This window comes from Chlorocebus sabaeus, chromosome 9, assembly GCF_047675955.1.
Source record: "Chlorocebus sabaeus isolate Y175 chromosome 9, mChlSab1.0.hap1, whole genome shotgun sequence".
NCBI classification, from domain to species: Eukaryota; Metazoa; Chordata; class Mammalia; order Primates; family Cercopithecidae; genus Chlorocebus; species Chlorocebus sabaeus.
This window is the reverse complement of record NC_132912.1, coordinates 65058152-65084807: the sequence shown is the minus strand read 5'-3', so window position 1 is coordinate 65084807 and position 26656 is coordinate 65058152. Positions and strand designations below refer to the sequence as shown.

General features: G+C 54.2%; 1 protein-coding gene and 2 long non-coding RNA genes across 3 annotated transcripts; 1 reads left to right on the top strand and 2 right to left on the bottom strand.

The window, feature by feature from the left end:
* Nucleotides 1-4293: 4293 nt before the first annotated feature.
* On the bottom strand, nt 4294-9061 carry ZNF503 (zinc finger protein 503). The gene is made up of 2 exons (XM_007962905.3): nt 7563-9061; nt 4294-6825 (listed from the first exon to the last, which is right to left on the bottom strand). Exons 1-2 carry the CDS (start codon nt 7860-7862, stop codon nt 5200-5202), a joined length of 1926 nt encoding a protein of 641 aa, XP_007961096.1. The 5' UTR covers nt 7863-9061; the 3' UTR covers nt 4294-5199.
* An 842-nt stretch (nt 9062-9903) lies between these two features.
* Nucleotides 9904-15484, top strand: LOC140712397 (uncharacterized). The gene is made up of 2 exons (XR_012093978.1): nt 9904-10543; nt 13757-15484. It is a non-coding gene; the product is annotated as an uncharacterized lncRNA (long non-coding RNA).
* LOC103215957 (uncharacterized) lies at nt 15466-16130 on the bottom strand. The gene is made up of 2 exons (XR_490377.3): nt 15923-16130; nt 15466-15796 (listed from the first exon to the last, which is right to left on the bottom strand). It is a non-coding gene; the product is annotated as an uncharacterized lncRNA (long non-coding RNA).
* Between the last annotated feature and the right edge of the window lie 10526 nt (nt 16131-26656).

Below are 26656 nucleotides of genomic sequence, written 5' to 3'. Positions count from 1 at the left end.
TTCTACTGCTCTGTTTGAAAATCTCCATTAATAAATAGACTGGGCACAGTGGCTCACGCCTGTAATCCCAGCACTTTAAGAGGCTGAGGTGGGCGGATCACTTGAGGTCAGGAGTTTGAGACCAGCCTGACCAACATGGTGAAACCCCGTCTCTACTAAAAAATACAAAAAATTTAGCTGGGCATGGTGGCGCATGCCTGTAATTTCAGCTACTCAGGAGACTGAGGTGGGAGAATTACTTGAACCCGGGAGATGGAGGTTGCAATGAGCTGAGATCAAGCCACTGCACTCCAGCCTGGGCGACAGAGCGAGACTCTGTCTCAAAAAAATAAAATTAAATTAAAAAAGAAAAAGAAAAAAGAAAATCTCCATTAAAAAATAAAATAATAACAATAACACCAAAAACCTTTTGAAAACCCAGCTATGTTCACCACACCCTCCCCTAGCTGGAACAGCATCTCTGGTTCCCAGGTACTGTTCTGTTTTAAAACTTCACCAGGCAAGAGCAGCCAAGGTGAGAATCCCTGCTTATAGCCATCTCTCACTAGCTGTGTGACCTTAAACCAGTGTCTTTCCCCTGCTGAGCCTGTTTCCTCATCTGAAAAACGAGGTGAAGATTATTTTAAGTTCAAGGGTACAAGTGCAGGTTTGCTACATGGGTAAACTTGTGTCATGGAGGTGTGTTGTACAGATTATTTCATCACCCAGGTATTAAGTCTCATAATGGGGTGAAGATTCTAATGACCTCATGGAACTGTTGTGAAGTTTAAGTGGGATGATATAGGATGCCATGGGTTGGGCATAGCCCCTGACAGATGTGAGCAGGTCAGCCTAGATTTTCCAGTCACTCCAAGCACCACCAGGCCGCTAGCCGCATTCCGTGAGGAACCCTAAGACAATATGTGCAGCAGAGGCCAGCAGATGACCTGGCAGGGGATAGGTCCCACCTTCTGGGTAACTTTCGCGAGTTTTCTGCGGAAGTACTATGCGCTAACCGATTGCGCCGCTGGAGCTCCAGTTTTATGAGTTTTCTAAAGCACGAGAAGTTCATCATCTAGTGAGGCTTTTTTATCTGCCTTTCCTCACTGCTTAAAGACCAAGCCCACATCTTTCCTTCTTCTGTCTGCTGTCGGAGCATAAGTGTGTGCCACACGTAACCAGGTGTGCCAGAGTCAGAGCAGGGGTGGCTTCTGTGGAAGTAGGAGTGAAAGTGTGCAAACATGTGAGTGTGTGTGTTGACAGGCATCTGCATTTGTGTTAGTTGTGCTTACTCAGAGGTCCACAGGCTGTGGCAGATTTCAGAAGCTGGTCCTTCTTCGGCAGCTCTCTCGGAGGCACACCTCCCTGATTTGCATCTATGCGGAGTTACCCAGCACCAGAACACCAGGGTCACTCAGTGTCACCACCAGAGGGACAGGTAGGGGGATAAGATTGGATGGTGGGGGAAAGGCCTGAACTTTATCCGCCAGCCCTGCCACTGGCCTCCAGGACTTAGCCTCTGTTTCTCAAACTGTCACGAATGAGTAAAGCCCTTGGCAAGGGGTAGGCGTTAGGAAATAATCAGTGAAGGAGGGAGTGAATGAATGCAGGCCTGTGTGGGGACTGCTTCAGCATGGCAGACAAGGTAACGTGTCAGAGCCTTGAGGGTGGGAGCTCCCCAGGTTGGGAAGGGACTGACACCTGGGTCAGCCCTCCGGACAGGAAGAGAGAGCCAGGAGGAAACAAGGGCAGAAGCCGGAGAGGGGTGAGAAGAGCAGGGAAGACGGTTCGCAGCAGGAGAAAAGAGGCGAGGAGCCACAGGGAGGGGCCTCCTGGACACTGCTTCTAAAGCCACGCGAAAGTGGAAGCGCGGGGCCTCGGGATGCCCACTCAGCCGGCTGCTAGCGCGCTGGCTGGGGTTGCAAGGCTCCTTCCTGCTCCGCCGGGCTCTGCAGCGCCGCCTGGTGGACACGTGGCGCTCCGCCCGGGCTCCAGCCGCCCGCCTGCACGCCTGGGATCCCGCGGCTGCTCGGGAGAAAGCTGGAGAGAGTCGTGGGGCGCGCATTGGGGAGGGGCATTTGTCCCTCCGAGGAGGCTCGCACCTCGGCCTGGACGCGCAGCACATACTGGCACCCACCCTTCACTTACCGGGCGCCCGGGGTGACTCGGATCCGTCCAACACGTCGGGGAATCCTTTCTGTCCTCACCCCCAGGCGCCCCAGCACCGGAACGCTGTGCCTCTGTGTAGCTGCTCCCGGAAGGGTTCTCATTAAACTTTTAAGGGACGTTGGTTTTGGGTTGTGTTGATAAAATACCAAGAAGCATGAAGGCACGAATGTCCCGGGTTTGTCTCCCTGCCGGTCCCAGGCCTGAATCCCAGGGTGCGGGAATGTCTAGGTCCTTCCCAGCCGGCAAGGTGTGGTAGCTCAGGGACCCCTGTCCGAAGACGCTAGAGAAAAGAGGCACAGCTTGTGGGTCGCAGTGGCCAGGAGCGAGTGGCTGCTGCTGGTGAGAGGGTGGTAGATGCCTGGCTTTCAGGTCCCCAGCCGTGGGCACTGGAGCGTGGGACCCCTGCTGCAGCACCTCCACGATCGCCCGCTCTCCCACCTGCAGGGCGGGGGATGTCTGTCCGAGAGGCCAGGTTGACTGACAAGCCCTCCGGCCAGGATTCTCAAGGAACCAGGCCCAGCCCAGCTTCTCTCGGCCGGACCAGAGTGGGAGCCGGGCTGCGGCGTCTGAGGACGCTGCGGGCCAGGGGTCCTCTTCCGCGCCAGCTCCGTTTCCCAGGGTCTCGCAACGTCCGGACATCAGGGTCGGGGGTGCAGAGACGGCAGCGGAGCCAGAGTCCCCACCAAGTCAGTTCCAGGCAGCGGCACGCGCGCTCCCCGCAGCATCCGGGAGGTCGCTGAGGGTGGCTTTGCATGCAACCCGGATAAAGGCCCTGCAGCCGTGAGGCTGGCCCTAGGAGGAGAGTGGAAAATCTCAAAGTCACCAACCCCAGTGCAAATGGCGGCAGGGGCCGCGGGGTGTCCGACGCAGACGAGAGGCCAAAGGCTGACTCCGCGCGGCCATGAGTCCCCCAGAGGCAACGGGGCTAGCTGAGCGCCGAGGGGATCCCGAGTCTCAGAGAACCCAGAAAAGCCTGACCCCAGGGAGCGGGGAGTTTGGGGTGCGCTCTCACAGCCCCGATTCCATGGTCCCGGAATCCCCGGAAAGGGAGCTCTGGGCTCAGAGCTCCCAACCAGCCAGAGGACCAGGGCTAGCGCCCAGGCTTGGAGCGTCTGGGAGGGGGCGCTGGGTCTCGGGCCCCCTCCCCGCAAAAGAGACTGGGACTCTTTTCTGAGTGCTTCCTTCGGCGCTTCGGGCAGCTCTGTCCTGCGGCCCAAGTTGGGGAGAGCTGGGAGCTGCGCCCGGACCCAGACTCCCGCCGCGGTTCTGCAGAGCGGAGCCTTAGGTGCCCACCTGATAGCCCCAGAGAGGCCGGGCCTGGGCGCCGAGACACTCTTGGGGCCGCACTTGAAGGGGCTTGCCGGGTCCCTGGCCGGGCGCGCTCTTCTGCGGCGCGGACTGGAATAGAGCGCCTGCCGCAGAGCCACCCAGACGGGGAAAAGCAGCGGTGGCGCCGGCCTGCCCCGGGTCCCGACTCTGGAGGGAGGAAGGAGCCGGCGGTAGGGGTGGGGGCGTGGGTTAGGGGAGGGGAAGCGTTTAGAAGGCCGTGGGCAGCCAGAAGAAGAAAAGAGGACACACTCTCCCTGAGGGACCAAAGGGTCCCGGCGTTCCCTCCCCAGCCCGGGACACAGGTTTCCCTAGCGCCCCTCTGCCTCCCAGTGTATTCGGCTTGCCTACCGTGGGCAGGGGAGGCTTGGAAGCCAACGCAGGGGCAGCGCGCAGCCCCACGTCCCCGAGGCCCCGGCCCAGGCCCAGCCAGCGAGTCCCAGCCTGCTCCATTCTGCACAAAACGAAACCCAAACGCCCAAAAAGCTCAGGAGGGAAATTTAACAAAAACCCTGTTCCCCGCCACACACCCCCTTTCACTTTTAAAAAGCCAGCTGCCACGAGAAGATTGAAATAAAAACGAAGTGATTGATAGCAGAGGACACTATCTTTCCAAATAGTGAGATATCCTCTAAAAATATGTTCCCCAAGGCCAACTTCGTGGCTGGTCGTCCCTTCCGACGCCTTTGCCTCCCAGAAAATCACAACAAAGCGATCGGAAATTCGGCCACGGTCCCGGGAAGGAGGAGTAGCAGTGAGGCCCCGGAACCCACTGCGGCCGAAACTGCCATGCTCTCTTTAACCAAAAAATAAAAAAGATAAGAAGAAGTAAAACCCTTTAATACATCAAATATACGGAATTTTAATCTTTAAAGCGATACATTGTCTATTATTTTAGTACATGACGTAAACCTTGTCCCCTTCTCAGCGGGTAGACTTAAAAATTAAAAATAGTTAAGTGTTCCTTTTAAAGAACAAAATAAGGCAAATGAGGTTTTGGAATAGAATTTTTTTCCTTTTTTTTGTTGTTTTCTTCCAGAATACATACAAAAAAATACCCATTCTCTTCGATGGTATACACCTTAAAAATAATTGCAATTTTAAATCAGAGCTGACAAATTGTGACTTTTTCATTTTTTGTAACAAACATGCATGTAAATTTGTGTTTCAATCAGACATTAAATAACGTACAATACAATCATAGCAATTTTAAAGTAACATTAAAGAGAAGACCTCTAGTTCTGTGGCGGTTTTGCTTTTATTTATAATCTACAAGGGATGGGAGGGTTTGTTTTCCACATTTTTACCCTCAAGTTTTAAATTTTTTCCCTCCTCCTTTTTACCTACAGAGCTCAAACTAAATAATGCACTTTTGAACCACGGGTCCGCTTGGAGCTAACATAAATAAATACCAGTGTCCACCGATGCAGTCCTCAGATGAACACTTTCTCAATTATTTTTTCCTTCTTTTTCTATAAAAAGTCAAACGATATTTTTTCAACTTTTATAAAGTTTGGGTGGGGAGGTGAGAGTGGGGAGAAGAGGAGTGTCCCACCGGGTCTTGGTCGCTGCTGTCGGGTAGATACGGTATATATTTATTTCCTTTCGTGGCCCGAGTCCTCCCCACGCGCGGGTGTCAGCAGCCTGGGCCGTGATCCCGCCCTTCCCTGGGCTCCTCCCCTCCCCCAGCTCCTTCCTCTCCCTCGCTCGCCCTCCCGGCCGCCCTCACTGATACCCCAGCGCCGAGGCGGTGGTCAGTCTCTGTCCGTAGAGGGCGTAGGGGGAGTAGTAGGGTCCGGTGGCGGCGGGCACCGGCACGGGGGCGCCGGGCGTGGGAAGCGGGCTCTTGGAGTAGGGGTGGTAGCGGCTGCTGAGTCCCAGCGCGTGGTGGGGGCTGCGCAGCGCCAGCGTCCCAGGGCTGCCCGGCGCGCCCGAGGTGGGGATGTGCATGTGGCAAGCCATGGCGGCCGCGGCGGCGCTGGCCAGAGACGACGAGCTGGGGTAGCCCGACAGCAGTTTGTCTGTCCCGGGGAATGCCGTATGGGTCCGCAAGTGGCTCAGCAGCTCTTCTGACGTGGCGAAGCGCTTGTCGCACGGCCCGTTGGCCGACACCCAGTTGCAGATGTGGGGGAGCGGGTCGTTAGGGAGCATAAAGCCGTAGGGGTAGAGGGGGTGGCCGGCCAGGGAGGGCGGTGTGGCGCCAGCAGCCGCGGCGGCCGTTAGCGAGGAGTGCACACCGTGCAGCGGGTGCGTGGGGTACACCAAGGGGTATCCGGACTTCAGCGCCGCGGCCGCAGCGGCCGGATCATGTGCGCACGAAGCGCTGGCGGCCGCCGCCCCTGCCAGGTGGCTAGCGCAGTGGTAACTGAGGCAGTACGGGTCCCGGCACAAACTGGCTGTCATCACGGACGGCGGAGACGCTCCGGCCAAGGGGCTGGAGCCGGCCGGCTTACTGCAGCCCAGAGACCCGGCCGCGGCCGCCGCCAGCTGCGCCCCCACTAGGCTGCCTGGCTTGGTGGGGTCGAGTGCCACGCCGTGTGGCAAGAACTGGGGCGGGTAGCCGGCGTAGGCCCCGGCCAGGCTGCCTGGGTAGGTCATGCCCGCGGGAGGCAGAGGGAACACTGTCTGGCCCGGCTTGTAGGGTGACACGGGAGCCACCAGCCCAGAGCCCAGCACTGAGGAGGAGGTGGGCGCGCTGGGGCCGGAGCCGGAGCTGGAGCCCGATGAACCGCCGCAGTCCGAACCCAAAGCCTTGCCCCCCGGGCCCCCATCCGGATGCTGGTTCACGTCCACATTAATCCCGCCGCCGCAGCTAATCCGGCCGTGTGCCAGCCCCGTGGGTCCCCCTTCGGCCGAGGTGCCCCCGGTGCCCTTGCCGCCGCCGCCCACGTCGGTGTCTTTCTTGTCGTCCTTGCCCTCCGGGGCACCCCCGGCCGAGGGCAGCATACCTCCCGGTGAGCAGGCCGAGGCGCTAGAGCTCGGGCTGCCTGTCCTGGGCGTGAATGGCTGGCAGGTGGCGCTCGGTACCCGGAATCCCGACTTCTCCGCCGAAACACCCCCGCCGCCGCCCCCGCCACCGCCACCGCCTCCACCGCCGCCTCCCGGCTCCTTCTTATCCGAGCCGGGTTTGGAGTACGGCTTGAAACTCGACTTGTCCTCCACGCCGATGTCGCTCAGCTTGAGGGGGCCCGATTTGGTGTCCTTGTCGCCTGCGGCGCCGCCGCCGGCACCGCCCGCGCTGCCCCCGTTGGAGGCAACCGAGGAGAGTTTGGAGGAGGGCGAGGGGTCGGGCTTCCCGATCTGCGAACATGTTTGCGCCAACAGCGCCAGCGGGCTCTTCTTGGCATCGAGCTGCGGGGTCAGACGATGGGGGGGGGGGGTGGTCACACAGAGAAAGAAGTGGAAACCCTTTAGAATCCTGGCTTCTGGGGTTCAAATGCCTCTCCGCAACAGCCCACGAAGATCCTCCCAGCCCCGAGGCACAATTCTAGGCGGCACCCCGTCTTCAACACCCACTCACAAACAAACATTCTCGCCCTTGGGAAAGGCAGCAGATTGCTCCCCCCGCCCAACCACCACCCCCAGCAGCATCTTTCCTGCCCTCTCTGAGCGCTAACTAGATTTTTAAAAAGCAAAACGTTTCGGTTTTCGGTTCCTAGACCCAGAACTGTACCCCCTCCCCACAAACACTCCTTAATTCTTCAGAGTAAGGGCTTGGGCGGCTGGCGCCTCAGAGACTGTGTGCACACACTGGCTTCTGGGGATCCGGAGGACGGCGACTTTGGAACCGTATTTCAGACCTCCGCCTGCCTTCGGTGCCGAGTGAAGGGGCCTGGGTCGGCGTAGGGGCTTTCATATCAAAAGGAGAAACAAGTATTTGCAGCCTTGCTTCCTAGCATTCACGCCCCATTCCACTTCCTCCCCCTTTTCCGCCCTAGTTTTGAGGTACGGAAGCAGTAGCCTCTTCCCCCATTCGGGAGCTGAATCACTCCGACTCCCCCACCCCCGCCCACATGCCGAGAAAAAGAAAGCCCTAGGGTGGCAACCAGGGTAGTGGTCCCAGTGCGATCCAGAGAGAGGGTCCTTACCTCGATGGGGCTGACGGGCGTGGAAGGCAGGGGCTGTAGGTACTCGGGGTGCAAAATGTGGCCAGTTCGTGCCGTCAGCATCTTCAGCACCTTGATTGGCAGGCGGTTGGCCTGGCGCAGGGGGTCAGAGGGAGGCACGGCGTGCACAAAAGGCTTGGTGCTGCCGGCCGGGGACGAGCCTGGGCCGGGGCCGGAGCTATTTCCAGAGAGCGCGCTGGTCCAGGCAGGGTCCGCACCGCCTCCGCCGCCGCCGCTGTGCTTACTGCTTCTTAGGGCAGAAAGCGAGGGCGCTGTGCTCATGACCCACCCGCACGCATGGGAGCAGCGGGTGGGAGGGCTCCGGGAGGCGCGGGGCGGGCTCGGGGCTGCGCGCTCGCCCGGGGAGCAGGAGCAGCGGGAGGAGGAGGAGCTGGCGCGGCGGCCACGGGCGCCCAGCGCGCCTTCTCGGCGCCTGGAGCCAGACGCGAGTAATCCTGGGCGGCCCGCAGCGGAGCCGTGGCCGGGCTGGAGGAGCCGGCTGGACTGCGGGAGTGCCGGGCGGCTCGCGGTGTCCGCCTGGGGCTGCTCCCCAGCGCTGCGCTCTCACGGCCCCGCGCCGACGCTGCGCTCTGCGATGTGAGCCGCTGCGTGTCCAGCCGGGGCTCTGGCGAGGAAACTCACTTCAAAAGCAGCTGCACCGAGGGGGAGATTAAAGCCTTTGCCGCCTTCCAATCAAATGGGAGCCCGAGGTGATTGGAGGGTCAAGGGGATGTGACGCGTCCCGCGCCGCCGCCGCCGCCGCCGCCAGGACTCTCAGAGCTGGTTTTAATGGGCAGCTCGCTCTTCGCCGCCCCCCCCCCGTGTGTCCCCTCCCTCGATTTCGCTCCGAGGACGAGATGGACATTTATTCTACGTTTGCCATCCGCCGCCTCCCTCTTTTTTCCTCCTCGTCGTTCTTCCTTTCCCCAGCTCGAAAATAAACTGAAACCTTCTTTTGGAGGGGGGTGCGCTTGAGGAACAGACTGCGGGGGGTGTCCAGAAGGAGCACCAGTGGGAGTGTGGACACCGGCCGGACTGTCAACTCCAGGGGCTAAAGGAACCCGCACACCCAGTGTTTTCTCCTTCGCAGTAATCGAGATCCCGCGCGGCGCAGCGCGGCCACCAGGGTAAGAAGGCAAGGTTGGGGAGCCGGAGCTGGAAGAAGCCCGCCCGCCCGCTCTGATTTCCTCAGATTCCGCGGCGGAGAAACCAGAAGCTAGATGGGCAGTCGCAGCGGCGGCGGCTCAACACCGCGATGCGCGCTGGGCTCTCCGCCTTTCCCGGCCACGTGACGCCCGGGGACGCGTAGATTGGGGCAGCAGCGGGGATCACATGTTTCCTCTGTTTCACACTCAGTCTCTCCCCCAACCCCCCATTCTTACTCTCCCCTTCCACCCTCTTTTCCTCCCTCCCCCCGTTCTTTGGGCATCTCCACCCCTCCATCAATTGTCAATGTTCCTCGACCGCAATCAATCAGTTATTTGTCAGCTCTTGTCAATCCTCCCGTGATTTATGTCAGCTTTTGTTGCTGATTACAAGGCGGGTGCGACTTGAAGGGAAAAAGAGAGAGGGAAAGAGAGACGGAGAGGAAGGAAGAGATCGAGAGGGAACTGGAGGAGGGGAAAGGAGGAGCGGCCTCCTGGGATGGGGGTGGGGTGGGATGGGGGCTCTAAGAAAAAGAATGAAAGAGGGGAAAGAGGCGCACGGTGTCAGGAAAATGAATAGCGAAAGTGCGCAGGTGCGCCCAGGGCGCCGAGAGGGGTGCGCAGGCCTGGAGTGCGCGCCTGCCCTCTCGTTGTCGGAGAGACGCCCTTCCACCTCTGGGGGCTTCGGTCTGTTGGGGTCGCAGAGTTCGGGTGCGGCTCCGAGTACCCGAGACCAGCGGCGGCAACGTCTAACACGGGAGATTCCCTCCACCCCACCCCGCCGCCCCTAGTCCCCGGGGGGGCGTGTAGCTTGCGGAGGTCAGGCTGCCACCCTCCGTAGTTCCCTAACCCCAAACTCGGAGACTTCTAAGAGCCACACCACCAAGGAACCTCGAATCCTGGAGGTCAATGGTGGGGTAAACCTCGCCTCAATTATTTGACCCCCTCGGGTCGTAACCAGGGCTGAGAGGCTGCGAAGAAGAGGCCTGGCCATGGGTGTATGGGGGAGAAACGTCTCAGGCCCACTCATGCCCCCTTCCCGACCTTCTCCCACCTGCCGCCATCCCCGTAGGCTGGGGAGCCAGGGTCACTTGGGGCTGCTCTCGAGAATTTATTGGAACGCCGAGTCGGAACGACCTGCGCTGGGAGAGCCAAGGGAAGGAGCGAGAGAGGGAGGGGGCGGCTGCCTGTGGGAACGCGGATTCTTCCAGGGAAGCGGAGCGGGACTGCCGCGTTCCCCTCGATTTGCACCGTCACTCGAGTTGTTTGGGAAGAAAAGGGGAGGCGCTGTGCATGCCACCGAGTACCTGGACCTGGGTGCCCAGTGTGTATGCATGCCTGTGGCGCTGCGTGAGTTATCGGGGCTCTGATAGCGTCTGGAGCGGGTTCGAGGGTCTCCTCCAGAAACTCGCAGAAATTATGAGGGGGTGGGTGGGTGAGGAGGACACACCCCCTTCCTCGGAACGACTTGGAAGACTTTGAATCTCCCCTCCTCCGCTTTTCCGCCCCGACTCTTCTTTTGTTGTCAAGTCCTTTTGATAAATGGTGGGGCTGGGAGCTCTGGGAGTTGGTAGCCAGTCTGTGCCCGCGCAGGGGGCAGGGGCCGAGCCTGGAGACCCGGTTTCGACCGGCGCGCACCGGCGCGCACCGGCGCGCACCCGGGGCTGAGCTGGGTACGCGCGGGGTCGGGGCTAGAACCTGCCCTCGGCGTGCTCGCCCTCTCCTCTTGGCCCATCTCACTCCCCTTCCCCACCTCACTCCCCTCCCCCAATTCTTTTTCTGTCTCCCACTCCGCAAGGGTTCCGAGAACTTTCTGGGGTGAGTTTTAGAATTTGCTCCAAGGCATTCTTTTTCTGCGTTTGGATTTTATCCCTTGATTCTTTGGGTTGGTAAACTTCATGAGATGGTAACTTGACTGAAGCTCATTTGGAGAGAAGAGGGGAATGAGGCGGTGTGTGTTTGGGGCTGGTGTTTGTCAATGTGAGTGTGTAAGAGCACACCTGCATTCAAGGGGGTTTGTAGTGTCCGTGCGACATCTGAGGAAGGTCAGTCGGCGAGCGAGTGGCGAGGCCCCACGCTGTACAGGTGGTCTGGTCTCCGGGGAGCGAGTCCCACGTGCGCGTTTCGGAGGGCGGGACAGTCCTACGCTGTCTCTGCGGGGCAGCGCGTCTGTGAAGTCGCTCTTATCCTTCGGGTGTGCCCCTGTGTGCCTGGTCACTGAGTGCGCGGCCGTCTACGTGTCGACCCAACCAATGGTAGTGCTCCCAACGCCGCGAGCCCAGCTTTGGGCCGCTATAGCCGCGGCCTCCCCGCGAGGCCCGGGCACTGAAATTCTGGGGGCTGCGGCAGGGCTGGGGGTGACACAGCCAAGGGCGTCCCTCCCCAGCCTCCAGACTCAGCTCTTCCCCCTCTCCTCTAATTCCAGCATCTTATTACGCCGGCGGCTCAGGGGAGGCAGCCTCAGCACCTGAAGCCTGGGGGGGGGGGGGGGTGCGGGGAGTGGCTCCCGCGTTTCCCGATGTGTCCGCACACGCTCGTAGGGCTGCGGTGTGCTGCGTGGGTGCGGGTCGTGGTCAGCGTGCGTTCGCTTTTCTCAAAACTCCACTCCGAGGGTCCGAGCGCTTGGGGGCGCCTGGGGGCCTGCACGCCCGGGGCTTTTGGGAGGCGCCAGCGTCCGAGCCTGCGCACCTCGCGCAGGAGGCCAAACCCCCGAAGGCCGCGCGGGTCCGGGTGTGGGGACCATTAATTACTCTGCGCCAGGCCTGAAGCCTCCAACCCCCAGCAGCGGTTGGCTTGGATGTCCTGCGGATTTTATTTGCACACAATGGAAATGATTTGTTTTCTCTAAAAAAGGAGTGGGCAAGGCAGACATTGGAGGAGGGGGTGGGAGGAGGAGAAGGAAGGGGAGAGAGCTGAGGAAAAAAGTTTGAAAATGCCTTGAACTATTCACTGTCGAGATGGCTAATCAGTATTGAGGCCGGAGGGCAGGCGGGCCGCCTTTCACCGCCGCTTCCCTTTCATCTCGGGCTCGGCGGAGGCGCTCAATTAAAAGCCTATCAGTTTGTAAGTAAATCAACGCCTATCAGAGTTGTCACATCAAACAAAACGATTATTATTGCAGCCCGCCTCCCCTATTAATCTCCCTCGAAGATAATCCGCCTGACAGGTCAGGCCCGGCGAGCTGGAAAGCCTGGTCCAGAGCACCCAAACAGTCCCGGACTGGCGCGCGCCCCCAGGGGCCTCCCCACCCCTGTCCTGCCCCGCCTCCCGGTCCCTGGGAGCAGGGAGAGAAAGCGCGCGCGGAGGCCTTTGCACCCAGGTCCACCCCACCGGACTGGGAGCAAGGCCCAGATTCGCGGGGCCAGTAGGGGACAGTCCCGTGCGGCCCTCGCTCCTGCTTGGGGTAGGGGAGAAGCCTGGCGTGCAGGAGCCGCGGCCCGGCCTTGTCCTGGGGTCTCGCCACGGCCTGCGCTCTCCTCAGCGCGCCTCTCCTGCCTGTCATTTCTTTTTTCTGTCTCCCTTCTCCTTTTTGTTTCCTCTCTCGCGTCTTTCTGGGCTCCCCCATCTCTTTCCTTCATTTCCTTTTCCATTTTCTTACTTGCCAGGGAGTATTTCCCATTCTGGCTCCCTCTTCTCGGTGTGCGGTATAAACCCTTCGTGCGCAGTCACACTGCCTGGAGTAGGACGTTCTCAGGTACCGCGGTATTTCTCCCGCGGCAGGGTTGCCCCAGGAGTGTGCAGTTCCTAGAAACTCATGGCAAAGTCCTCTCTAATCTCTTTCCGAGCAGGGGCTCTGAGAAGCTCTGCTCCTGTTTAAGGGTTGGGTGGTTTTGGAGGGGTGAAGAGGAAAAAAAGAGGGAGAGACACTGGTGGACAATTGCCCTATTCTGGAATTAGTATTTGGCCTTGGAATTTCACAGCCGCAGCGTTGCCGACCTCGCTGTTGGCGTTGCCCGGGCTTTTCAAATACGTAGATAAGACTCACGGGGGCATCCGGGCCTCAGTAGTGACTGTGTGTGTGTGCCTGATAGAAGTAAATACACCCAGATAACTGCCTCTGTGGCCCCAAGTTAGTGCCCCAAGAGTATGGGTGGGGCCTGACTTCTAGAAGGCGCAAAAATCGTGGCCTTCTTCCCGGTGGCCTCCGCTTCCTGCTTTGGGATGCCTCGGAATCGAGCCGGACCCGCCCTTTTCTGCACTCTTCCTCCACATCTATAGACCCAAACAGCCACTGCCAGAGCTAGGTGGAGCCAGGATTGAGGGGTAGCTTAAGTGTCTGCGAGGAAAGGGCTGCCTGGGGGAGCTCAGGCCTGCCACCTGATATGTCGGTTCAGTGCTCCGCGAAGGCTCTTCGCGCCCGTCTCTCGGAGGACCCCCAGGGCGCTGCAATATGGGGCATCAGGGCCGAGCCTCTCGCAGCAGTCACGCGGGGAGGCCACGGACATCCAATAGAGCCCACTTCAACTTGCATGGTGCATGGGATCCAGGACCGGTGGCCCCCACACAGGGTTTCCGAAAGCCTCTCCATTTGTCTGCACTCTCCACTGCCGACCTTGTAGGAAATTTATTTCCATGCCCAGAAATATTGTTTGGACACAGTGGCTCGGTTATCTTCGCGCCTGCTTTTCTTAAATATATTTATTTCACCTCTGCCACGCTGCAGATATTTAAAGATCTGTAGATACCGTAACCCTCAGCGATGCGGGACTCACACTGGTTATAGATAATATTCTCTGGGTGGTTATTTGGACATAAGTTCTATCTCCAGCCCTGATGACACCCAAGCAGGGGCTGTAAAAGGACACTTGTTCTATAATTTTTTCAAATGAAATATATGTCCACACACGGAGAATTTAAGAGTATTTTTATATTTCTCTCTATATCTAAATATTCAATGTGTTAATTACATGCCCTGGAAGCTGGAAGCGATCAGTGGTGTTCACAGTGGACGTGGAGCTGTTTGTATAACTTTCATCTCCCTGCACTTACACATGAATCTCAGTCTAATAAATTCAACCTTGTCATTTTTAGAATCGACGGGATTTCTCTGGCTGTCGTTTGCGCTGCATTTATCCGAATAAATCCAGCTCGCAGGCATCCTGCAGGAAACGGCTCCCGGCTCGCCTGTACGCCGACACCTCGGCCCAACGCGGGACTCGAGGTGGCTCCTAGTGCCTGGGCGGCTGCTAGTCCGGCCTCCGAGGGAGGCTGGACAAGCGGCGCCCCCAGGTCGAGCGGCCTCTCACTGCCTGGCAGCCCCCAGCTCTGCCGGTGCTTCGGAAACCCGCCTGGCCAGGTTCGCCCGCGGTGAAAAATGAAAGCAAATTCCTCTACAGAGGTAGCCCGAACTTTACTTGACGAAGGCTCTCTCTTGAGCCTGGATCTCGGAGAACCCCCAGAGCGCTGCAAGTTAGCAACAGAGATTCGATGGCGGCTCCTGAGGGCGCGCGAAGGGTGGGGCGGGGGGGCAAAAAGGACACTGAGTGACCCAGCCTGGCCCGGGGCGAAACGCAAGAGAAGGCGCCTCGCCTTCCTTATTTCAATGCAACTCCTCGGCCCTAGACGGTAAAAATAGTTTCCAAGCTGCCGCGGACGCCCAGGATGTGTTTGCAGAGATCAAACTGGGGAGGAGGCGGCTTTGTAAAAGTTGCAGAAAGATTAGCCCAGAAGCGTCAGCCCAGCGGGGCTCAAGAAAGCTTGGGGACAGCTTCACGTTCCTTGGGGCGGAATGACCCAAGAATTGGCCTGGGTAACCCCCTGCCCAGTTCTCTGTGCTCACTTCGAGCCAGCGCTTAAATAACTTCCCGCCGCCTGCCCTGCAAACTTCCAGGCGCGGCGCCGGCGAGGCCAGGACACAGCAAAGGCTAGCAAAACCCCGCCGCGGCGCGCTCGGCCCCAGCCCTGAGAGGCTGCGCGGGGTGGGAGAATCAGTGTGGTTTCCGCTCCCACTCGGCTGCCCAGACCCTCAAGACCGATCCCCCCAACTCCTGGGAGCGGGTGCTTCCCTCTGGGAGTCGATATCTTGCGGGGCCGGCGAGGGCGCAAAGTGCGCTCGCTAGCCCGCGCGGGGGCGGCCGCGCGTCTCTCCGCGGGGCCTGTTGCCAGGCCGGCCGCGGCGGGTGAGTGATGAGGGCAGAGAAGGGCGCCCATAAATCGCGGGTGTCAGGGCGAAAAACTCTCTTTATTGTCTGCGTGATGGATGGGCCCGGGGACGAGACACCAAATACTTCGTATCGCCTTTAAATGGGAACACATTTTCCGCGGCCATAATTCATGTTTTTTAAATAGAAAGTTTGAAATGTTGCCTATATTTCACCAGCCCTGACATATTTATGAATCGCTCCCTGCATGCAAATATCATTATTTAAAGCGCCGGGGAGAGCGCGGGGGAGGGGAGGAGGCGCGGTTCCTGGGGCGTGGGGGTGGTGAACCGGGGAAATGTCGGTGGAGGGGGGCCATTTCCCTAAAGGGCAGAGGGTGAGGTGCGGGGAATAGCCGTATCCGGAAACCGAGCGTGCCCCGGGCTTCTCTCCCGCCGCCGGACCCCGCACGGCCGACCCGGGACGTTTTTCGAGGCTTGGGACCTAAGACAGGCCCCCGGCCCCTGCTGGGAGACCAGGGGGCGTTTTTCGTCCCTCTCTGAGGCCGTTATCCAAGCCGAAACCACCTTTTCTAAGAAACAAGTTTAAAAAAAAAAAATCAAAAAGAATTTAAAAAACACAAATAATAATAACCCAACATGTTTCGTATTCTTTGCCACTGCATCGATTTTATTGATTTTCATTCTCCAAACCTGGGAATGTGCGCACCCAGGAGGGGAGACTGTCAAAACCCAGTCACCTCGGGGACTGGGTGGGGGACAATTCTCCGACGCCGCGGCCTGGACCCGCCCCCACCCAACCGGCGCACCACCTCCCAGGCACCACGGAGCCTGCGCAAGCTGCGGGGCCTTAACGCAACCGGCCCGCAAGCTCCCGGGGCTTCAGTCCCGCCTCTCTGTCTCCTCTGCGCCCTGCAGCGCTCCTAGGGTCCGTGTCTGCCCTCCCCAAGCCCCCACTGTCAATACAATCGCTGTAAAAAAAAAAAAAAAAAAAAAAAATCAATCTTTTTAAAGCCAGGCACTTGCCGTCGGCCTCTCCCCTGCCCGCCTGACCCAGGAGGCGCCCACACCTGCGCCCTCACTGGCCGAGACTTTACCTGTGCAGTCCCCCGCGGCGCCTGCAGCCGCGCAGGTAACCGAGAAATGGAAGGGAGGGCTGGGGAGTGGGAGGGACAGAGAGCACCGCCCGACACAGCCAGACGCGCGGACCCGGGGCCTCCTCTCTGGACCGGTGCTGGGGCCCCGGCAGAACCAGCTCCAGGAGTCGAATTGCGCCAGGAAGAGTGGGCCGGGGGAGGGGCGACGGGAACGGGCCTCGGGAGGGAGGGGCGGGCCCGGCGGCACTTCCGCTGGGGGTGGGGCTGCGGGCTGACGCGCCGGTCCCGCCCCTCAGCCGCGCGGGCCCGCCCGCTCCAGGCCAGGCTCCGCCCCCACCGCCCCGGAGCGGGATCTCAGGTCACGGCCCCCCCAAGCGCCCCCGTCCCCGGAGGCCTCGGGCTGAACCGGGTTTCGTGGGAGGGCAGAGGGCGGCTCCCTTTTCCTCACCTGGGGGTACTCTCTTTTTAAGTCATAGGAACAGAAGCATCTGCGGACTAGGATCCCAGGCCCAAACTTGCACGTAAGATTTGTTGAAACTTAGGTCATTTGGTACTCCTGGCCCAGGGGTCCTCGAACTCTCTCTGCGGATGTGAGCAGCCATCCTCTCGGACAGTCGGGAATATAGTCCGTGATCACAGGGCCCCACCTATCTTTCAGGAAGAACAAAAACAAAAACTAACACTTTTTGATTGTTCATTTTGTGCCAGGTGCCATTTAGAAAATTTCATATGAATCATGTCCTCGCCCACAGCGACTCTCTGAGGTAGGTACCATGAATGCCCCATTTCATAGATAAAGAAATTGAGGCACAGAGAGAATAAATCGACCTTGCCTCACCCACATCCCATCCTTATCCTTATTCCTTCTTTTCTTCAGATCTGGAGCATCCCAACTCCTTACCCTGGGGGAGTATTGGAGGGAGGGGGACTTTTACTTTTCTGATGGGGGAGTACCAGCCTGTTAACCACAACCATTTGCAGCTGAGGCCAGTGCAGAGCAGGAGGGGGATCTGTACAGAGGAGAACGGTATAAATGGCATGGGGTCATCTCAACCCCTGGCCAGCTCCCAGCCTAATGGGAAAAACGGACCATTGAGCATCCTGTAGTCCCAGCCCAAGCCAGCGTGCCTTCTTTAAAAAGCAAATCCAACCATGTTTCTCTTCTGCTTAAAAGCATCCGGGTTCCCATTGTTCTTGAGAACAAGTAGAGCTTGCCTCCCCTGGCTGGCGGGTCTACACTGGCTCTGCCCCAGCTTGCCTTTCTGCCTTGGTCTGCCTCCACACCCCCTCACCCAGAACTCCTGCTACCCAAGGCTTCGTTTTAGTTCCTCAACTGTGCCATGCTACTCCCCACCTCAAGGGCTTTGCTCCTGCTTTTCTCTGCCTCTCTGGAATGACCTGTCCTTCTCTTCACCTGCCTTACTCATCCTCTTCCTTCAGGTCTCAGCTCACACATCACTTTCCTGCGTCCTCCCACGTCCCATTACCCTCACTTATAATAGAATTTCCTGTTGAGAGTCTGTCCCCTTCACTGGATGGTAAACTCCCAGGGGACTGGGGCTGTTCCTTCAAGGAACAAATGAAGAAAGAGCATTTGTGTAAACCACCAACTATGATGAACGAATGAAACTGCACTTTTTGGGGCCACCAGTAAGTATTCTGTATGGTCTCACATTCCAAGATGTTCTCAACTTAATGAGGAAGATGATACAAATCTCATGAAAATGTACATTATTTTGAATGCCTTTATTGTAAATGTCAAATAAGGGGATGCTGGAGGAGGTTGGAGAAGAGTAATATGCATGGATTACAGCCATTTATTCAGGGTTTCAAGATGCAAGATGTGTTGGTTGACACAATTTAATGGAAAAACATGCCACCCGCGACCATCTCCCAGTGTTGGGCATATATGTCTCAAGGCTGTAGCCTGTGCCCCCTTTCCTCTTCCTTTCTTCACATATTATTGCTATCACAGTTCAGTTCTTACTAGTTTCTGACTGAACTGCTGCTACAAGAACCTTCTAATTGTTCTGCCCATCCTCCACCTCTCCTGCCTCTAATCTGTTATACATACTCCTGCTGGGTTAATTTTCCTGACCATATCATTCCCTTACTCAAAAATCTTCAGTGGCTCCCTATCACACAATGTAACACTTGACTCTTCATAACCCACTTCCAAACTACTTTTGTAAAGCTTTAAGATGCATTCCAAAATTATGAAAGAAACACATGTTCACCTCAACTAGGAAAACACTCAAAGATATACAAAGAAAAATATTAGTGATCTTCTTCACCTCCTCTGCATTTCCCACCCAGTCTCCCAAGATATCCATTGTTAAGGACCTGCGGTATAACTTCTACCCCTTTCACCATTCTCCATGCTCATAATAAACTACATTCATATATATGGAGCTATTGTGTTATTGCCTGTTTATACAAAAAGGATTATATTAGGGGTCTCTGCAACTTGCTCATTCTTTCTTAATAATAAATGGGTCTATAGATATGGATTGAATATATTCATTTTTTAGCTACATAGTAATTTTAATTTTTTAAAAAATATGTGTATATGTATGTAAGTATTTTAGACAGGGTCTCACTTTGTTGCCCAGGCTGGAGTGCAGTGGCACAAACATGGCTCACTGCAGCCTTGACCTTCCAGACTCAAGGGATCCTCCCGCCTCAGCCCCTCAAGAAACTGGGACTACAGGTACGCACCACCATGCCTGACTAGTTTTTGTATTTTTTGTAGAGATGGGGTTTTTCCATGTTGCCCCAGCTAGTCTTGAACTCCTGAGCTCAAGGGATCCACCTGCCTTAGCCTCCCGAAGTGTTGGGATTACAGGCGTGAGCCACCATGCCGGCCAGCGACATAATGTTTCGTAGGATGTATATACTACACCTATTCAACCATTCCCCTATTAATGGGCACATAGACTGTTACCAGGTTTTTTTTTGCTGATAAAATTTCTTATGTCTATATCCTTGCAATTAGTGATTTTACTTCTCTAGGATAGTTTACCAAAAGTGCAGCTACTTACACATCAGCCAAATTGAATTTCTTTGTTCTCCCCACATGCCCTGTGTTTTCCTTCTGTCTCCTCTGCCTGGAAAGCCCTTGTCCTCCATGCTTGTGTGTCTAACTTCCAGTCCTGCAGTGGTCAAATCTGATACCAGAATTTAGATATATTATCTGATATCCGCTTCCCTCCACCTTCCTCATTTGAACACTGCAGTAATGTACCAGGCCCAGGCAGTGGTTTGCATTTGGCATAGGCCAATCATGACAATCCTGTTTTCATCTTTCCCTTGCATTCCTGTAGCTGGGTGGCCATGCAACCTATTTTGGCAAATGAGGAACAAGTAGAAGTACAGGGGTGGCAAAGCAGGAAGTGAGTGTTGAGAAGCACTCTATTTTCATGATCAAAGGGGATGATGCCTATGGTTGGACCCTTCCCTTTCCCCTCCTTCCTTGCATGAGCTTGGACATAATATCTAGAGCTGTAGTAGCCATCTTGTGACCATGAGGGAAAGTCCTAGAAAACAGAAGAAAGAGACTTAATCCTGATGTCATTGGGACACTGAGCCATCACCAACAATCCTCCTTCTCCAAAACTTTTATTTTGTTAGAAAAATCCCTATTCATTTAAGCTAGTGAAATTGGGGATTTTTATAATTGTAGCCAGACATATTCTTCACCTACTTTAGCAAGAAATACCACCCTCCATCTCAGAAAAGGAAAAAAAAAAAAATGCCATCACAGTGGTCCAAAACAGTTTTTAGAAACTTTAGAGACTTGCCTTCAAGTATAGTTTTTGAAATAGCCTCAGAAGCAGACAAACAGTCTTATGGCATGGCTTTGGTAGTTTAGAATGGCCAAAAGACACCTGGAGGCAAGCGTGGTAATACCTTTAACCTTCAGTGCTACAGTAAAGTATTGCATGGTGGACATTTAATTTCTTCCTACTCATTTGGTTGCCTAACATCTGAATCCTCTTGCTTGTTGGAAAGCAGGACCTGCATCTGATTACTGAAGTGGAAGAGGCCACATCCTCCTTCTCTCTGCCCTCTACCAGTGGATGCTCCCTACCTGGGTCTCAGACTCAAAGGGTGAGCAGAGGATTGTGGTCGTTTGGAAACTCTTCTCAGTAGCAGCAGTGAGCCCAGTGCAATGGCATTGACTAGGAGGGGCAGAGAGGACAGTCACTGCCATGTACACTGTGATCATGGCAGCCACTCAGGCAGTGGCCTAACTCAGCTGGTATGGTAGCATAGCCAACCACATTTCCATTTCCCAGCCGCTGACAATTCCTGTCCGCTTCCCAAGTCTAGGTCTCTAGTCTTCCCACCAATTCTGTGAACTTCCTGATATCCTTTTGATACATTCCTTTTCTGCGTAAGTTAATCAGAGCTAGTCCTGGTCACTCACAACCAACAACATCAACTGATTTGCCATAGCCTGGCTGTTCAGGTGGCTTCTAAACAGGTCCAATGGTGATTACTTCTTAGTTGTGTCTGTGGGTTCCTATGATGGGTACTTGTGTGGGACCCCAGCACCAAACAGCCTGGCTGAATACCACCCTGACCAGGTAACAACTTCAGCCGAAAAATTGATCAATGCAATAAAGAGAAGCAGTCATGTCAGCGCTGAGTGAGAGAATCACACTTGGTTTTATTGAGTGCCTACTGTGTCCTGGACAGAATTCTAGGTAGATTACAACATTACCTTACCTCTTACCAAAGCCCAGTGAGAAAATAATTTTTATCTCCACCTGGTTTGAGAATGTACAGAATTTTTCCCTTCTAGTCCTTCCCTCCCACAAGCTTGGATGACACCCAATATTTCTGATTAAGGTTTCTAATGCATCAAAGGACACTGTCAAGATCGACGCCTTAGGTAACAATCAACTCTGCTTTTTCTTAGCAGAGCTTAAGAGCTTAAGAAACTGGTACCTCGGGGTGCTCAGAAATATTTATGGAATGCAATAAATGGCACAGAAACATCTCCAGGGGACATTTCCTTGGGAAAGTGGTGGTCTGAAGCATTTGGGGTCTTGTATGAGTATGGGGGGAAGCACCAGGGAAGAGGTAGGTTTTCCCTACTCACTGCACTGCACTTTCCCAAACCTTGACCTTGGCCAATATGCTTCATGTCTCTGGGCTTAGTGTTTATTCTTCTTTTCTCTTCTTTTTCTGTCTCTATCCCTACTTTTTCCCTTCGTTTCCCCTTACCTTTTCCATTAAGGCATTAATAAGGACACAAATGATGTCATTTTACTTTTATTCCCTACGTAGTCTACCATATACATCAACTGCATTCAATAAATACAGGTTAGGCCAGGTGTGGTGGCTCACAGCTGTTATCCCAGCACTTTGGGAGGCTGAGGTGGGAGAATCGCTTGAGGTTAGGATCTGAGACCAGCTGAGCAACATAGTGCAACCCTATCTCTACAAAAACTAAAAAAAATTAGCTGGGAGTGGTGGTGCACGCCTGTAGCCCCAGCTACTCAGGAGGCTGAGGTGGGAGGACAGCTTGAGCCCAGGAGATGGAGGCTGCAGTGACCTGTGACAGCGCCACTGCACTCCAGCCGGGGAGAGCAAGACCCTCAAAAAAATTAATATTTAGGTTATATAATACATTTTTAATGATTTGACTTTCTTAGTCCCCACTTTTGTAACTGAACATGCTGCCCTGCAGTGACTCCTACCGGCTCTTTGGCCACATTCTCATATTCACAACGTTTTACTTGAAGAGTCAAAGGCTTTATCATGTTCTCAGTTTCCCTGCCCTGCTGCTTCAGAAGAAAAGGAGGACCAGCCCCTTCAGCAAGGGTGGGGGTGTGCAGTGAGAAGTGGCAACAGTGGCCCGGGGAGCTGGCTAGTGTGGGGAGGGTGGGTCTTCCAGGCTGTGGGCAGGGACTGGGGAGATCTGGTGGGGATCGGCTCTGACCACTAGCATCATCTTTGACCTCTTTCCCCCTTAATCATAATTAGCACCCAGATTGTGTTGACCAATTCTCCCTTTGAAATGGGAGCTCCACAAGCATTTATGGAAGGAACAAATGAGTTACTTCCTGCAGAACCCAAGTGTGAAAGGAGTTAGTAAACATGCTAGAATGAGGCTGGCAGTCACGGAACCAAATGTAGATTAACCCAAAATGTCACAAAGGTAAAAAGTAGAGGAATAAGGGTTTTTTTTAAGGAAGGATGGCATTCCATCTTCCCCGAAATGCTTCTGCCTCAACCTCAGTTCTCCTCAGCACCCATCTGAAATCCTCCTACGGTAGCCTCCCCTAGTCCTACCTTCCCAAACACTGCTTTGATTGGATCCCACATTGCTCCAAACCCTCACGGACAATTCATTTTCTGCCAAAAAGCATTTCATGTGCCTCAACTTCTCTCCTTCAATCTTTTTTTTTTTTTGAGACGGAGTGTCACCTACTCTGTCGCCCAGATTGGAGTGCAGTGGCACGATCTCGGCTCTCTGCAACCTCTGCCTCCCAGGTTCAAGTGATTCTCCTGCCTCAGCCTCCTGAGTAGCTGGGATTACAGGCGCCCACCACCACACCTGGTTAATTTTTGTATTTTTGGTAGAGATGGGGTTTCACCATGTTGCCCAGGCTGGTCTTGAACTGCTGGCCTTTAAGTGATCCACCACCTCGGCCTCCCAAAGTTCTGGGATTTCAGGCATAAGCCACTATGCCTGGCCGCTCTCCTTCAGTCTTACTGTCAAGGCTTGCTTTCCACTGTTCCTGAGGACCAGCCATCCAGCCAGCCTGGAATCTTCCCCCTGCACCAACACACCCTTCTCTGTCCCGTCTGTACTCATGAGGCTCCCTCCTGTACCATCCAGCTTAGGACACAGCACCGCCCTGCCCCTCCTTCCATCTGAGTAGAGCATGGTGCTTCAGCATGTGGTGGTCTCTGGGGCACCACTGCTTGGGTCCAAGGAACAGCAGTACCACGCTTGCTAGATGTGTGACCCGGGGCAAGCTTCTTCACCTCTCTGAAGTTTCAGTTTCCTCTTCTGCCAAATGGATATAATAATGATCTCTACTTCATATGGTCGATGGGTACATTAAATGAGACAATGCATGTGCCTGGCACAGAAAGAGTGCTCAAAGTGGTCATTATTATTATCCCCTGTGTTCTTTCTTACCTCTGAACCCCTGGAGTGCGTGCTGTCTGTGCCACTCATCTGGCACTTAATTATCTACTAATTGATGATATCTTTTATTAGCTATTTAAATTCTTATTGTTTAGCTTTTTGTGTATATGTGTGTGTTTAACTTTCCAATTAGATCTTAAGCTCCTCCAGGGCTGAACCAGATGCCTTCTTTATACTCTCAACACAGACTAGCAAAGAGCTAAGTAACAAGCAGGCACTAATTAATGAACACTTATTAAAATGGGTAATAAACATTCAATGCTTGTATAGTTTTTTCACAACCAGGATCTCCCTTAATCCTTGCAACAATCCTATAAGGCATATATTGTTATCCCCATTTGCAGATGAGGAGACTGAGGTTCACAGAGAGAGAGTCATTTGCTTAGGTTCCAAAAGTAAGGGCTTTTTGTGGCCTCACAACAGCTTCCTTCAGCTTTCAGAACTCCTGGCAATGCCTCCCTCTCAGGCTCTAATGACCAAAACACACCTTCTCTGCTAACCCAGTTAAGCATCCCTGACACCTCTAACATTCTTTCCATATGCTCGTGGGAAGAGATGTTGAAGATACATCATTAAATGGAAAAAGCTGGTTATGAAAGAGCAGGGGCGCACACACACCCACAGCAAATACCACCTAGAAAACTGGCTGCAAGGGCATCTATGGGACCGCTGGTCGTCTTAGGGGTGGGGTCGTGGGTGATTTTAACTTTTTCTTGCTCACCTGTAGTTTCCACTACAAACATTCATACTTTATACATTGAGAAAAAGCAACACAAGTTTTGTTTTGTTTGCTTACTTGTTTAACAGAGACAATGTTGCAAGCCTCCTAGTTGCCTTTTACTAACAAATGTTCCTAGTGGAGGCGACCTCGTCCCTCTCCCTTCCTCCCTCCTCACTCTGAGCCAGGTGGGCAGAGACCCATCGCTGGCACTTATTAGTCACAGGTTTGAAATGCAGGGGTGGGTTGGGGAGGTAGAAGTGATTGGTGTGGGGTGGGAATTTGGGGATTCTTTTATCCCTTGCATCTCAAAGGCTGACAGGCTCTTGAGGGGTGGAAATGACTGGTAATTAGTGAACCTTCTCCAGAGTATACACGAAAGACACACTTCACAGTCTCTGTGACCTCTGCAGCCCGGTAAGTCTTTGTTATGTAGATGCTGTTAATTGGGTGAGTCACTTACTGCAAACAGCTTCAGGAGAGAGCACAGTGGGCTGTTTCAGGGAGGCTTCCTACCAGGGCTTCTAACTCAGGAATTAGGGGGGTTGACAGCAATGGCCTCCAGGTAACTCCACTCCCACCCCCATAGAAATGAGAAGTGGTCCCCACGGTTAGAAGTCAACACAGCAAGCTTTTAGGGCATCTTGAGTATGAAGTGTTAACTGATGGCCTTCATCCTCCTCCTCCTCCCTCTCTCCATCTCCTTCTTTCCAGTTTATTGATTATCCATTCTGGGCAAGGCTGGGAATATTTTGAGATATAAACTGGGTTCCCTTCATTCAAGGAGCTGACCACCTAGTTGGGAAGTCAGGAACAGATATGCATGGACATAACACCACCAAACAGCAGGCATCAATGTCAGGCCCAAGGAAGATGCATTAAAATGACATTTCAGACCCTGGAGCAGTCACCGAAGACTGGACCATTAGGGAAAGCCTGTTCACAGGGACAGCAGGACTTGGAAGGTGTTCTGGGGAGAGGGATTCCCAGGATTCAGAGACTTTACAAACAAAAGCATCTTCAGGTCACTGTCACACCCAAAGCCGTGGCCCCCAGCACCCTAAGCGTGGTGCAGACGTCAGAGGCACAGAGTGCAGTGTGGGAATGACTCACGGGTGCTTGGGCAGGCTCTTGGTCCTAGAGAGTCCCATCTGTTGCTTTCCCCAGAGGAGGACACAATGCCTGAAGGCTTTCAAATGCCTCACGTCCCAAACGGAACTTATCATGTGGTATTTTGGAGAATGACAGCATCTAAGCTCCTTCATCCTTTGCTCCCAAGCAGGTATTATTACATCAAGGCAATTGGGCGGCAATCTCTTTGCAACCATCCCCTTCTGTCCCCTTGCATCCTTATTGCTGCGCTCTCTCTTAAGGGCCCTCGCCACCCTTTCTAGGGGTAGGATAAACTTTCAGAGTCTGTGAGGACATTTTCCTACTCTCTCCCTTCTCAGCCATCCTTTCCCAAACTGTCAGATTGATTGCTCTAAAATGCCGATGTGCTTAATTTTACTCCCATTGTCCTCAAAGTGAGGCCTAGTCAGCTCTTTCCCGTCTGGCCCCTACCTGCCCCTTTTGCTGTCCAGATTGTCAAGGTCACCAATGACTTACAAATTGTTAAATCCAATGTTAATTCTCAGTCCTCCATTTACTTGGCCTTAACCAGCACTGGACGCAGTTGATCATGCCGTCTTCCTTTCAGTCCTTCACATTGTATTTATTTATTTATTTATTTTTTATTTATTTTTTATTTATTTTATTTTTATTATTATTATACTTTGAGTTCTAGGGTACATGTGCATAACGTGCAGGTTTGTTACATATGTATACTTGTGCCATGTTGCTGTGCTGCACCCATCAACTCGTCAGCACCCATCAACTCGTCATTTACATCAGGTATATCTCCCAATGCAATCCCTCCCCCCCTCCCCCCTCCCCACGATAGGCCCCGGTGTGTGATGTTCCCCTTCCCGAGTCCAAGTGATCTCATTGTTCAGTTCCCACCTACGAGTGAGAACATGCGGTGTTTGGTTTTCTGTTCTTGTGATAGTTTGCTAAGAATGATGGTTTCCAGCTGCATCCATGTCCCTACAAAGGACACAAACTCATCCTTTTTTATGGCTGCATAGTATTCCATGGTGTATATGTGCCACATTTTCTTAATCCAGTCTGTCACTGATGGACATTTGGGTTGATTCCAAGTCTTTGCTATTGTGAATAGTGCCGCAATAAACATACGTGTGCATGTGTCTTTATAGCACATTGTATTTATTTATAACATTTTCAAACATATGAAAACAATGTAAAGAATAGGACAATGAATGCCCAATACTCTTCACCTCAACTCACCAGCTGGAAACACTTTGCCACATTGGTTCTCCCTGTTCTCCCCACCCTGCCACACACAAGTTTTGGGAACTATTTGAAATCTGTGGGCATCTTGATGGCTACTCTTAATTTCTTCATGTCCTTTTTTTTTTTGAGACGGAGTCTCGCTCTGTCGCCCAGACTGGAGTGCAGTGGCCGGATCTCAGCTCACTGCAAGCTCCACCTCCCGGGTTTACGCTATTCTCCTGCCTCAGCCTCCTGAGTAGCTGGGACTACAGGCGCCCGCCACCTCGCCCGGCTAGTTTTTTGTATTTTTTAGTAGAGACGAGGTTTCACCAGGTTAGCCAGGATGGTCTCGATCTCCTGACCTCATGATCCGCCCGTCTCGGCCTCCCAAAGTGCTGGGATTACAGGCTTGAGCCACCGCGCCCGGCCAATTTCTTCAGGTCCTAAGGAAAAGGATATTCTCTTATGAAACCACAAGACAGCACAATGAAGAAAAGTAATGTTAATTCAATATCGT

Bases quoted from the DNA above. Each gene is read 5' to 3' on its own strand.
- ZNF503 (XM_007962905.3), bottom strand. From the start codon at position 7,862: ATGAGCACAGCGCCCTCGCTTTCTGCCCTAAGAAGCAGTAAGCACAGC. The intron at 6,826-7,562 runs GTAAGGACCCTC...CTGACCCCGCAG, and splicing joins CGCCCGTCAGCCCCATCGAG to CTCGATGCCAAGAAGAGCCC.